The sequence below is a fragment of the Rhodamnia argentea genome, chromosome 8, assembly GCF_020921035.1.
Source record: "Rhodamnia argentea isolate NSW1041297 chromosome 8, ASM2092103v1, whole genome shotgun sequence".
Taxonomy (NCBI): domain Eukaryota; kingdom Viridiplantae; phylum Streptophyta; class Magnoliopsida; order Myrtales; family Myrtaceae; genus Rhodamnia; species Rhodamnia argentea.
This window is the reverse complement of record NC_063157.1, coordinates 18,416,566-18,430,536: the sequence shown is the minus strand read 5'-3', so window position 1 is coordinate 18,430,536 and position 13,971 is coordinate 18,416,566. Positions and strand designations below refer to the sequence as shown.

General features: G+C 38.9%; 2 protein-coding genes across 2 annotated transcripts; both read right to left on the bottom strand.

The window, feature by feature from the left end:
• Positions 1 to 5,057: 5,057 nt before the first annotated feature.
• LOC125316304 lies at positions 5,058 to 6,047 on the bottom strand. Its single transcript, XM_048284317.1, has 3 exons — positions 5,777 to 6,047; positions 5,483 to 5,733; positions 5,058 to 5,256 (listed from the first exon to the last, which is right to left on the bottom strand). Exons 1-3 carry the CDS (start codon positions 6,045 to 6,047, stop codon positions 5,077 to 5,079), a joined length of 702 nt encoding a protein of 233 aa, XP_048140274.1. The 3' UTR covers positions 5,058 to 5,076.
• Positions 6,048 to 12,296: 6,249 nt separating this feature from the next.
• On the bottom strand, positions 12,297 to 13,707 carry LOC115728071. Its single transcript, XM_030658399.1, has 2 exons — positions 13,081 to 13,707; positions 12,297 to 12,377 (listed from the first exon to the last, which is right to left on the bottom strand). The coding sequence occupies exons 1-2, from the start codon at positions 13,705 to 13,707 to the stop codon at positions 12,297 to 12,299; spliced, it is 708 nt and encodes a 235-aa protein (XP_030514259.1).
• Between the last annotated feature and the right edge of the window lie 264 nt (positions 13,708 to 13,971).

Sequence of the window (13,971 nt, the reverse complement as noted above, 5' to 3'; positions counted from 1 at the left end):
ATATTCATTTTTCGGTTTTACGGTCAAACGCCGCCGAGATCATGTGGTGTATCCATTTTCCCATTTTGCCCCTTTCTTTCTTTTTACTTTTTATGATACAGAAATGATCAAAACAACGGGTCAGCTACCGGCGTACCACGGGGGCATTTTGGGGTTTTCATGCTGTGCAATGATGGGGCGTATAAGTCTCAAGTGGGTGGACAGCTGGACCAACTGAAAAAAAAATGGGGTCTTTAACCATTAAGGTTTTAGTTGAACCAAAAAAAAAAAAAGAAAGCACTTAATAATGGTCTGGCTGGTCTGGAAAAATCACTTTTTTCTTTTCAACATGCTCAAATCCTTTGATTTCTTAATTCCTGATAAAGAATTATCAGCTGCTAATTTAAACCAAAAATAAAAAATGGAATGCATTATTCTCGACAAAACTTATTTCTGCAAAAGTAAAATCGAAAAAGAAAATACAGTGAATTTCTTTTTGTGTGAGAAACACGGAGCCTTTAATGTACATGGGATACTCACAATTAAAAAAAATAAAATATATGAAATGATTAATTAGGACAACTGAATCCTAAATAGAAATAAAAATAGATAAATAAAAGAAGAAATGAAGCCTCCACGACAAATCGCAATTAATTGACCGAAGGCAATTTTCCTTTTTTTTTTTAAGTGAAAACTGAGTGAATTTAGTGATAAATGGAGGTGGAAAGAGTGCCGTCCTTTTTTAAATGGCTTTCTTTTGAGCCTAATTTTTTTTTTATTGTGTTAGAGTCATATGTTCCTAGATAAAAGTAAATAATATTGACTTTAACTAGGAGTAACAATGTACTTCTTAATTATTTTCCTTAATTTATTTTGCACATGTTTAGGGATGTGAAGATTATGATTTTATTTACTATTTTGTCTCGTGCGTAGCACGCGTTAAATTCCAGTGTATCATAAACTACTCGAAATTCTTCTAACAATTGGTGAAAACAGTGTCACGTTTCTTCCGTTCCATGACCTATTAAGCTCAACTTTGTTACTCTTAAAAGAAAAAATAGTACTTTCCCGTTGATCGAATTTATTTTTCACTTCAAGTTGTTGATTTCTTCGCAAATGCTATCTAGTTGCAAACGTATGCAATATATAATCTTAAATATCAGCTGCTTTTTAAAAAAAAATAGAAAAAAAAAACTTTCATTTTCTACCCCATTTGTTTCGTGAAAATGTGACATTTCTTAAAAATGTTTCAGAAAGTCATTTTCAGGAAAATGAGAATAATTTTCTGTGTTTGGTTGAGATCTCAAAATAAACTGATGTCATTTAGTAAGGAAAATCTCATTTGATTTTCCACATCATAGGTTTGTCGGAAATTGCAAATGTAGACCCGGCCGTCTTACGTGGCACGGTTGACGTTAACGTGAACATTTTTTTTAATTTCAAAAAATCCGAATTTTTGAACTTTGTAATAGCTTTTAGTTTTTGGTATTTATATTCTTTTCTTTTAGTTTTTTTTTTCTCTTATTTTGTTTTATTTTCGTTTTACATCTGCCGTTTGCCAGCCACACGGCGATAATCGGGGAAAAGAAAGAAAAAAGAAAAGAAGAATAAAATGTGAATGGAGGAAAGATGAGAGAAAATATTTTCCTCTCTTAAAAAAAAGAAATCATTTTTCATGAACCAAACATTGAAAAATTAGAAAATTATTATCTTGAAAATTATTTTTCGTGAAACAAATGGATTCTGACACGTGTGGCAATATTTAAGGAGTAAAATTTGTGCTCTAGAAGTGTTTTTGAAGTAGAAATCAGTTTAGTAATGCAATTTTTGGAGCTGAAAATATTTTGATTACGCAACTTCATTTTTCTATTTATAGAATTTTTTTTTTTACTCCAAAAGTAGTTATGGAGCCTTTTTTTTAGCCACTTGAAGAAATAAAAAAATTTGCTTCTCTCGAGAAGTAAAAAAATCAACTTCTTACTAGAAGTTGATTTCTAACGCTGAAAAATTAGCTTAGGATTTTACTATGGATTCATTCTTCTTCTTTTTTGTTCGAGGTATTAGGATTAGATAAATCATTAATTTCCAAATTTTGGCATAAAACTGAATGTGTACCCTTTTTTGGTCAAATCTAAATGTGTACTTCCATTTATATAACTAGTAGTCAAAATAACACTATATGCTAAGGCATTTTCCATTTCCTTAGGAATTCCTTTAATACAGATAACAAGACCACCTATTACAACTCTTCTGGAATGCAAAGTACATCTCTTCAATTAAAAATTATAAAAACATTTCATACGAACTTAAAAAGGTGAACAGTTATATAACTTTGAAATTTAAAGTTTGAAATTGAGTAAATCTAACGTTAAATGAAGCCTAAAAAAAAAAGGATCATGGCACGGCTAACTCCTATATATTTTTTTTTCAATTTGTTCAATTGCGTAAGTGGAGATTTTTTTGCATATATAATCTCTAAATAATATTTTTTTTTCATCCAAATTGGTCATTAAATTAAAAAGTTAATGAAAATACTGACGTGCTTGATTAGTCACTGTTAAATGGTGACACGGTGCTGATGTGGCATCTTACATCGCTTTTGGAGTTTTTGAAATAAATGTAAAATAGAATATATATTAATTAAAAGTAGACAATTGAAAATGAAAAATAGAGGCAGGCCGACCCGGCAAGCAATGACGCCATGGTTGCCGGGAGGTGCATGGTATGGAGATGGCTAGGACTGCGGGCGACGGTTGATTGAGGTGGCATGACCTAATGCGAGCCAAGATCTTGATAGGGGGTTGCAGGAACTTAGCAACGGTTGGCTCAAGGTCGCATGATCCCACTTCACAGGCCCGAGTGATGGCGACAAGCGGCCACTTTTCTCTCTGAAATAATATCTCACAAAATGTCCGTTGGTTGTGTCGCAACTTATTATTAGGATTATCTCACGTCGGTTATGGAAAGGGCTGGTAGTCGATTTACAAGTGTGAAGAAAAGTTTCATCCTTTGAACTAACTTTTGGGATGAAAGAGGTCCAAGACCAACCAACGCTGGTATCAAAATCCCAATTTACTAACAAGTCGCTCCGACTAACACTCATTGAATTAATCTCTTTTGCTTTTAGTTAACCTGAGAAGAAAAAAAAGAGATCTTGTGATCATGACTTAGTCCGAAGGGCTATAAGGCTTATGGTACCAAATCTCGGTTTACTAATAAGTCTGGACCCAATAGTCATATAAGAGAGATACGGATTCGGTTCCGACCTACACGGCTCCATGCATGAATTCTTGTATGTAAGTGCGGAAAAAAAAGTATCTGGGCATTATTGCGGTAGCTAGATATATGTATATATAAACCATTCGTGTTATGCGAATGAAACTTTTGCACGTTTACTTATCCTGAAAAAAAGGAGCAAACTTTTCCGTACTTCCCCCATTTTCTCTTTTTTTCCTCTGAGATCATCTGACGGTTGCGCTCTCTTTCTCTCTTTAAGTCCAGCTTGGTTAGAAAAATACATAGGGTGCATTTGTGATGGTCTCGTGTGATCAAGCGGATCAAAGCTTAGAGCGGGGACCGTCCGATAAACCCGGCTGGGGGTCGAACAATCCGCGTGCCAGCGGTCCTAGCCCGAGCCACCAGAGCCCAAGGACATCAACCGAGATGGTCCGATTGATTTGATCATAAAATTCGATGTTGTGTAAATCACGGACGAGCCTACAGCGGCAGCAGAGTATCACTTTTAATTTTCTTCTTTTTAGTTTATCTTTTCTTAGCTTACACTTCATAATGTAAAATCATCTGTTTCCTCCTTCTATGTCGATTAGATTTTAATAGTGTAACTAGCAGTTGATGATTAAATGATTCGCTTGCTCAAGTTGCACGCGCTAGAGGGTTCAATTGCACCGATCGAAAGGACACGATTGAGAAGGAAAAGTGCAAATCAAAAGGACTAGTTGACTTTTTCCTTTGTCTTGGCCGGCGAAAACCGGCCCCGTTTGCTTAATTTCACTTCCCACTGCCATCAGGCCCTGATTATCGATTCTCGTCAGTACTTCGCTTCAATTGATGTCATTTGTCTTCAACTTCATGGAGAGAATTAGAACTAGGAAGAAGAACTGCATGAAATTCAAAATAATATTAAAAAAATATCTATGTCGGCGCCGATCGTACCACGTAAAATGACCGACGTCTACGTTAACGATTTTTAGCCAAAATTGGCCAGTTGAACTCAATTAGTACACATGTAAAAAAAAAATATTTAGGAATAAACTGGTCCAATTAAAATGTTTAAGACTGAATTGATACTAATGTAATAGTTTATGACTTCTTTTGGACTTTTTCCTGAGATAAAGAGGTGCAGAGCAAGGATCACAGAAAAATAAGATGCTGGAAGAATTCAGCACGATTGATTTGCAACCTTTTGCCCTATCCTTTCACAATGTGTTAAATGCATTTCCATGAATCTCTCGCTTTTTGAAGAGTCATGGAGTTGGATGGGATCTTAATTTTTTTTTGTAACCAAACAGCGACCTGATTCACTTTGTGTTTTAGTAAAATTATGTATTAAAACTGGCTCGAGGGTACAGTTTACAGACCAAGGCCAAATTGATGTTCTTTGCGACCTGTCGCCCACGGTAATTCTTCAACTTATATGACCAGAAGTCTTCGACAATTCGGACTAATTTATGATCGAGTTCTGATTCTATGAGCCACTGCAATAGTACAATTACAGTTTTTTATAAACATGATGTGCAAATTCTAAACTTGCAAAAAAGAAGCAGCCGTCGGGCCATAAAGCTGTTGAATGCTTCTTTGCACTCCAAAACGGTTCTCAGAGACATATTCAGCCAGAGGAAAGATCAGGGAAACGCTACTCTTCATTTTTAGAAACTATCATCTCGTGTATTAGCTCGCTGGAAGATGCTGATGAAGTTACTTAATGCCCATTGAGAAATTAGTTGCTGTTACATATTTGCTTACTCTGAAATTAGTTTCTGAGTGATAAGATGTATGATTGTCTCTAATGTATCTATCAGTTTCGCCAAATCGATAGAAAATGAAAACATGTACGAGATAAGTGCAACAATTACATGATTAGTAAATAATTATAGGGCAGCATTCAAATTCCTCGGTTATTACTGCATTGCTCCAGAGAAGCGAGGATCTGTAAAACATGGGAGTGATTGTAGCAACATCATTTTGGCGTTTCTTGCCAAGGAAGACATCGGTTAGAACTGTCTTGGACTGTAATGATGCCTCCAGCAGCAATTTTCCCTGCCAAGGGAACCACCAAAGGGCTAACACAATGTTAACTGTTGTCGACCGAACATACTGTAGATTCTGAAAATGACTTTAAAGGAATTATGACGTCTGAATTTGTTTCGATGCTCTTTAGTCTAGCTGTGAGGATGAAACGAAATGCCATACATGTGGTGAAAGGTGAAAAGAGCACGACCCAAGAACTAGCCAGGAAAACAAATGCAGTTGGATTTGGCTTTACCTCGTCCATCCCAAAATTAACAAACTTGTCCTCAATCATCACAGCCTTGTCCTTCAACATGGCGATGCACGAGCCAATAGTCATTGGCTTCACCACCAGATCGTCCATCACCACATACTTCACCAGCTCTTTCACGTAACCAGTCTCCCCGGCTGGCACTTCAATGAAATCCACTCCAGGACATGTCAGAGAAGAGCCGTCAGTGACCTTTATACCGTACTTATGAGCACAATGATGAAGATGATGAAACGCTAGGCAATAAAAGAGTAAACGGGAGGGCGATCTTTGGACCACGGTAGGGGAACCTGGGCTTCAAGAGGTTCTGCTTGTGGTCGGGCATCATGAAGTGCACATCCTGCAAGTCCTCAATGCTCTTGTTAAGATTGCCTAAGCTGCCGTCCACGGAGTCAGCTTTCCCGGCAAGTATGTGCGTGAGAGTTGCAATCGGCAAGGTGTGGACGTGGAAGAGGAAGTCCACAAAATCCTTTCCTGCTTCCGCAAAAACCATTCTCTGCTTGCTCTTGTCGATCACCAGCTTCAACTGCAACTTTGGAGTTGACTCCATTATCTTCTTTTGGTGAGCAGAGTCTATGAAGTTTCTTGGTGACTGATGAGTAGATGTTGCTGGTAAGTGTTTATATAGGGGCTTCACAGTTCATCTCATTGGAACGTTCGTGGATGGGGGAGCCTAAAGGGTTGGAAGAAGGCAATGAGACAGTGAAGAGCGCGGGCATTGTTTCACTCTTCCATATTCGTTGTTTCACAGTTCATCTCATTGGAATTCTCGATTGCCTCTAATGTATCTGTCGGTTTCACTCTTTCCTGTGGCCGTTCTTTCGGTCGCAGAGACGAAGGTGAGATACACGCAATGCGATTTACTGGGTAGGTCCATTGGATGGCATTTACACACGTGAAGGGCCAAATTGGTAATAAACGTAGAGAAGAGAAGAAGGCAGAAACAAATGAAGAGTCAAGGGTTGCTCATCAGATGTTATCATCATGAAGAGGTAAGACATGACTGGTCAAAATGAAAACCGGTCAAATAATACATCAGTGAATCAAATATTTGTTCATGCATTCAGGCCATGAAGCTGTTGAACGCTGAATGCCACTCCAAAAGGGTTCTCACAGACATGTTCATCTGGAGGAAACGTAGTAAATTGCTGCTCTTCAACTTCAGAGAATTTTGACCAAAAAAAAAAAAAACCCTTTAGAAATTAAACTCTTGTATCTATTAGCTTGCCGGTAGTTTATTCCTGCTATACTTTGTAAGATGCCGATGAAACTATTCAATCCCTGTTGTGAAATTAGTCTCTCTTATACATTAGCTAACTTAGAAATTAGTTTATGAGTGACAGTTGAGCTGCGGTACATATGCTCCTCAAGTTGCACAAAATGTGTTTTATCTGAATAGATCAATCAGGTCAAGAAATAGGATAGCGCATGTGTTAGATGATTAGTAAGGGCATGTTTCATAACGTTTCTGTTCCAAAAAAGTGACTACGATTAGAATTAATTTATTTTATTATGTTCCCTAGTTGAGTTTTAAAGAATCAAAACGCGTTTGGTAATTGTATAAAATTTCTATTCTCGAAATAGAAATACGTTTGATAACTGCACAAAATTTCTATTCTAGAAAATAATTTCTCTTCCCAATTTATCAATTAAATCAAATAATTACATAATCACATTTGATGACTTTCCTCTTGCACCATAACATTTTTTGGGCTAAAATAGGGATGCTTCAGATTTGTTCCTTGGAAGGATAATATGCTAAAATTGTTGTTTTCCCATGCTTCTCTTGAGGCTATGTATATGCCAAGGATGAAATAGATGACTTTGATTATCTTTTATTGCTCGGAATGAATACATTACATCTCTACCACAAATGTAGCTCAGTTTTACCCTTGGATATCATGTGAATGGTCATTGATGCAGCATGGTATTCCAGCAATAAATCAAGCAAAGGCTTAGAAAAAATCAATAGGCAAAATGACCAAAAACTGGATTGGCTGGTTGAATTGACCTATTTCCTACTTGCTGAGAATTTTCGGGATTTTTTTGAACGATTTTCCCCTGAGGGGTAAAATCATCATTTGGGAGAAATCGGAAGGCAAAATCGTGTAAGAATAGGATTGGCCAATTGAAATGACTCTTTTCCTAATTTTTGAAATTTCTTTTGGAATTTTTACAATTTTTTCTGATTTTTTCCCATTTTTTTAGGATGTTCATGAATTTTCCATTTTTTGGATTTTTTAATCATGTTTTAATTTTTTTTATTAAATTGAAATTTTTATTAAAAAAAAATATTTGGACCGAGTTAGGGTTACTAGGCCCACGCCTCGTTGGCGCCCGACAAAAGTGAGAGAAGACTATCGTCGCCTTTTTTATTATCAAAAATGTTCTTTTTTTGGAGAACCAACTTTTTTTTTGTTCTTCTTTTTGGTCTAAAAGTGCTCTCGAGAGCGGGATCAGAATTAGAATTATTTGCGTTAGCAAATATATTTCTAATTTTTTTTTTGTTCCAAGGAACGTAATTGAAATAGAAACGTTACCAAATAAGCCCTAAATAATTATAGGGTAGCACTTCCTCGCTTAATACAAGCCTCCTCCGGACAAGCTAGGGTCTATAATACAAAAGACTAATCATAGCAACGGCCTTTCCCGCCAAGGTAGGGGTGTCGATCGTTTAGTTCGGTTTAGTTTTTTTAAAAACTGAACCAAAATGAACCATTAAGAGATAAGCTTGAACCAAACTATATCTTTTGTTGAACTAAATATGAACCAAACTAAAAATTTAGTTCAATCCAATTCGGGCAGATTCAGTTTTTGGGTTTTAGAATGAAAATAGAGAGAGAATGTGCGCATCATCGTCATCAAGATGCGTCAGCCTTTATCCCCCAAGAAACCACAAAAGGACACCCTCACTCACTTATTTCCCATAATACCCTCATCCTTCGTCCACCACAGGAGGACACCCACAAGAACGCGACGGTGACGACACACCATCCACATCGCGATGACCCTCGACACCACCGACCTCCGGGCTCCGTCACGGGCGTCTTCTCCGTCCTCCAGCACACCACTTGCATTGAGATCTTCGTCTTCTTCACTTCTATCTTTGGCTAATTCCCTCGAATCTCGGCCCCGAGGGTTTCTCCAAAATCCGCTGCGAGGTGTCGTTCCACCAAGCCCTTGTCCATCTTCACGCACGACTTCTTCGTCTTCTTCAGCACTCGCACCTTCGACTTTATCGTCTCCACCAAGCCCTCCAAATGCTTCGCCAGGTTAATCGATGCCTAATCTGGACATGCCTCTTGACACCCGGATACGGCGAGGCAAGGGCCGGCGACCCTCGCCGGCCACCGCTAAGGCTCATGATGCCCTGTCTTGCGTCCGTGAGGGGGCCGCAACCCCTCACCCGTCGCCCGCGAGGGCTCACGACCGCTCGGCGATGGGTCGGCGGGGGTCCCCGATCCTCGGCCAATGCTGGTGGCTCCACCGGCCCTCAACCACCAAAAAGTTAAAAAAAAAAAAAAAAGGAGTATCAAATCATGAAACGAAGAAGCGTGTACGGTTCGGTTCGGTTAACATTTGAACCGAACTAAAAAAACCCAAATTGTTTAGAAGGAATTGGTTATTTTCATTATCCGAACCAAAAACTAAACCGAACTGAAAAAATACAAAAGTTTAGTTTGGTTCAATTCGGTTCAGCTTTTAGTTCGGTTTTCGGTTCGGTTTTGGCACCCCTATGCCAAGGAACACATCGGTTAGAACTGTCTTGGACTATAATGATGCCTCCGACAGCAATTCTCCCTACCAAAGTAAACACCAATAGGTTGATACAATGTTATTTGTGTGATGACCGAACATACTAAAAATTCTGAAAAAAAAAATTACTAAATTTTTTTTAAACATATTGTAATTGTACCAATTCAATCATAAACCTTTTGTATTTGTATCGCTTAGTCCTAATGACTAATTTTGGCCGGCAATAGATGACGTGGCGTGGCCAGCTCCGACGTGGCCAATTTTTAACTTTATTTTTTTATTTTTTTGGAATTTTCAAAATTTTCCAATTTTTCATTTTAATTTCCTTTTGTTTCTCTTCTTTCTCTTAATTTTTTTCTTCCTCTAGCCAGCCGCCGAGCCCGGTGACCAGCAAGAGGTGAGGACCTCATCGGCCACCGGCGAGGCACATCCGAAGGAAGAAGGAAGAGAAAAAAAAAAGGAAAAGGAAGAAAGGAAAAAATAAAGAAAAAGAAAGTAATAATATACAAATAAACAATTTGAAAAAATATCAAAATATTATTAAAAATTGGCCACGTAAAGACCGGACGCGCCACATCAATGATTTCCGAGCAAAATTGGCCAGAATAACCGAATTGGCATAATTATAATAGATTTAAGACTTTTTTTTTATATAATTCTACGGAAAAGAGCTTGTATCCAAGAACTAGCCAGGAAAAACAAATGTTGCTTCGATTCAGCTTACCACGTCCACCCCCAAAGTCGACAAACTTGTCCACAATCGTTGCATCCTTGTCCTTCCACATGGCAATGCCCGAGTCAGTAGCTATTGGCTTCACCACTAAATCATCCATGACCACATACTTCACCATCTCTTTCGCGTAACCGCTCTCCCAAGCTGGCACGGATTTTTTGGTGCTCGCTTCCTCAGCCGTGTATTTCTCTTTTACGGACTCTCATAACTGTTTAGCAGTTCCAATATTCCGATGTACATTGTATAGGAAATTTACTAAACAGTTAAAGATATATTTTCGGCATAAGAAGTCTCCGTGCTTCCAAGCCTCCAAAGCCCCGAGTATTGTGACATTTTGCTCATATGGACTTATTAACCTTTGATAAGTACTTAACCAGATTTAGCATGATCAGATAGAAGAACATTCTACTCCCATTGTTACTCCCCATACCCGTGAATTTATCCGGCTTCTCAATTGATGTATCATATGGTATTATCAAGGAAGGCAAAACCTGTTGATGTATATCCGTACCACTGTAGATGGTCTTAGTCCACAGGCTCGCAGCATTTGTTTCCACAATACCAGGCTCGAGGTCTATACCACTCCAACAGTAGCGGACGAAACGACCATAGGAACATCTCTAGCAACATTTTGGACATTATTGGATACTTGATTGTTATTAGCCATCTCGATTTTCGAATCGCCTTAAGATTGTTGGATATAACGTAACATATTGAAGGAACCACAAAACACTGTTTGTTGTAACTAGAAAATAGTAACTCTGAGAAAGCGATAACAACTTTAGTAATAACCAAGTTAATGAGTAAAAGAGGTATTATTGCAAAGCAAATTTGATATTGCAAAATTGCTACAAAATTGTAATAGAACAGAACTCTGTCAAACATTCCTCGAAATCGGTACACTTGGAGAACGACTTCAGAGAAAACTAGAGTAGTTCTTTGAGGAGTTCTTCGAGTTTTTCTTTTGAACAAAGGAAACAGCTCAACTTATAGACAGTAAAAACAGCCGCAGAAAACTGCAAAGACACTAACTCAAGAGTCACATTAGTTATGCTCACAATTTAAAGAGTCGCGTGACATGAAGGGACACGTGAATTTTTGAGACAGTATCTCGCTTTACTCATTTTCCTTGATCTAATTAACCAACCATAATTACAACAAGGCCATCATATCCTTACTCGTCGAAAATCTGATTCCTTCACAATGGACTTTTGAATGACTTTCAACATCCTTTTGAACTCTTTCGAATAGTTAGCCTTTGCCATAGATGAAATAGATAATGTGGTTGCCCGCCCGGCTGTTGGCCTACCAAGAACTCAATGAAGAAGAGAAGATAAGAGACGGTAACAAATTGGTAATTTATTATATGTACTTTATCAGGTAGCGAGAAGTACTAAAAAACAATCATTACTGGATAATCAATACATTTTGCAACATTGCAATTCAGCCCACCATCTTATTATTGCCAAGTTTATACTTGTACAGTTTGCCATCCTTAAGATCTTGTTCTTGTTTCGTCCCGATTGGCGAAGTGCATGTACTCTGATTCCATCTCGAGTCTTATTCGTCTTCCTTCTCCTACAGTAGATCTATTTCTCTTAACTCGGAGAAAATTGGAGACTTGCAGACGAGAAGCCACAAGATCTAAACGTGCATGAACAAGATGATAACAACTGATAAGCAGCCTTTGACTTCTCATTTGTTTCTGCCCTTTTTCACTCCCCCACATTTCTGAACAATTTGGCCCTTAATTTGTGTAAATGCTGTTAATTTCATATTTCGAATTTGAGCTTGTTAGGAAACGCAAATCGATTACAGGACGTTGTTAAAGTCTGTTAAACCAAAAAATCTATTTGCTTTAGAATTCCTCTCGAACGGGAGATGGTGTGGATGCAGATATGTTGAGATTTGTTTTCCTTTCGAAGATAACTTGTCCATTGAACGTGCGAAGAAAACAATCATCCAAGAATCGACGGGATATCCAAGAATCGGACTTCTTGCCGAAACAGGGACAAAGACAGAAGCAAAGAGAAAACGGACGCAAAGGAGCCCTTTCTTTGATCGCACGGAGGAGTTCTGAACACAGTTGATTTTGTGCAGTGAATTTTGTGAGTCGTATGATCGATTGTCCCTCGATAATTTTTCGATTGTTAAGTGGATTATTTGAGTAAAACCAACGGAATGCCGAAGATACCGACAGAATCATCTAAATCTCTAGATAAGATAGGGTAGCACCAAAAGTCCTCGGTCACTACTGCATTGCTCTAGAAAAGATAGGATCTGAAATACAAGGGAGTGAATGTAGCCACATCATTGCTGCCCTTTCTTGCTAAGGAAGACATCGGTTAGAACTGTCTTGGACTGTACTGATGCCTCCAGCAGCAATTTTCCCTGCCAAAGGAACCACCAAAGGGTTACGACAATGAAAGTCACAGTTCCAAAACGCGGTTTGTCGGACCAAGCAAACTGCATTTGCACACTTTCAATCTTCAACGTGAATTTTCAATGTCATAAATGCCGAACTTCATGTGCCACTGTACAAAGTGGTATGAACATGAACTCAATCTCTGCTTCGCCATTAACAGGTGAAAGAGAAGAAATCAAGCTCAGGAGTTTCACTGGGGGATGATGTTTTCACGATGCATGTGGAACCGGAATTCGATCATTCGCTTGCTGTGGGACTTCTTGCTGTCTATGGACTATTCAAGCACAGTCGGTGATGCAGTAGAAGCGTGTCACGGTCATAGAGAGACCGATAGACGATTCCACGGTATCTGGTTTACTGACATGTTCGAAAAACCACCATCGCCTGTTAAAAATTACCAGCAGAATCCGGAAGAATCCACGATTTCAGTTTATGATGTTCTGAATTCTCGAGCGAATCACTAACATTATTTGTACAGGTCAAGAGGCATTCGAGATGCACCTGTGATTTTTTCTATTCGATTGTTCATATCATTTTCCCATGACTGATTGTTCTTTATACATAACATGGAAATAAGTTCATTATGTGGCAAAAGCCGTGTTCCCAATCAAAAACCCAAGAACTAGCCAGAACTAGCCAGAAAAACAAATGTAGTTGGATATGGCTTACCTCGTCCATCCCAAAATCAACAAACTTGTTCTCAATCATGGCAGCCTTGTCCTTCAACATGGCAATGCACGAGTCACTGGTCATCGGCTTCACCACCAGGTCGTCCATCACCACATACTTCACCAGCTCTTTCACGTAACCAGTCTGCCCAGTTGGCACTTCAACGAATTCCACTCTTCGGTCCATGACGACACTGGTGCAACGAGGACATCTCACAGAAGGGTTGTCAGCGACCTTTTGACTGGAATAATAAGTCCAATCCTTGGTCGGGCACATGTAGCAGTGGGTTTGGCGTGATGAAGATGATGAATCGCTAGGCAATAAGAGAGTAAACGGGACTTTGATGTTAGGACCAGGGTTGAGGAACGTGGGCTTCAAGAGGTTCTGCTTGTGGCGGGGCATCACGAAGTACACATACTCCAAGTCCGCAATGCTCTTGTAAAGATTGCCCAAGCTGCCGTCCACGGAGTCGGCTTTCATGGCTCGAATGTGCGCGAGAGTCGCAATGGGCAAGGCTTGGATGTGGAAGAGGAAGTCCACAAAGTCCTTTCCTGCTTCCGCAAAAACCACTCTTTGCTTGCTCTTGTCGACCACGAGCTTCAACTTCAACTTTGGTGTTGACTCCATTATCTTCTTCTTGAGAGTAAAGTCTATTATTTTTCTCTGTGACTCATCGATAGATGTCTCTGGGAAGTGTAGTATATATAGGGGCTTCGGAGTTACAACTCATTGGACCATCTTCTTTTATTTATATATATTTCCATAGACGGGGAGTCCAAGGGGCTTGGAGGAAGGCAATGAGACGGTGGAGTGCTTCGAGCATTGTTAGCCTTATCATCTCGAAAAAGAAAAATAAATACAAGGATGACGATGGAGAAAAGTGGATTGGGA

What these genes read in the sequence shown, in the direction of transcription:
- LOC125316304 (XM_048284317.1), bottom strand. Translation starts at nt 6,047, where the DNA reads ATGGAGTCAACTCCAAAGTTGCAGTTGAAGCTGGTGATCGACAAGAGC. An exon ending in GAAGCCCAGGTTCCCCTACC is followed by an intron (nt 5,734 to 5,776) that starts GTGGTCCAAAGA and finishes TTTATTGCCTAG; the next exon opens with CGTTTCATCATCTTCATCAT. An exon ending in TTAATTTTGGGATGGACGAG is followed by an intron (nt 5,257 to 5,482) that starts GTAAAGCCAAAT and finishes TTCCCTTGGCAG; the next exon opens with GGAAAATTGCTGCTGGAGGC.
- LOC115728071 (XM_030658399.1), bottom strand. Translation starts at nt 13,707, where the DNA reads ATGGAGTCAACACCAAAGTTGAAGTTGAAGCTCGTGGTCGACAAGAGC. An exon ending in TTGATTTTGGGATGGACGAG is followed by an intron (nt 12,378 to 13,080) that starts GTAAGCCATATC and finishes TTCCTTTGGCAG; the next exon opens with GGAAAATTGCTGCTGGAGGC.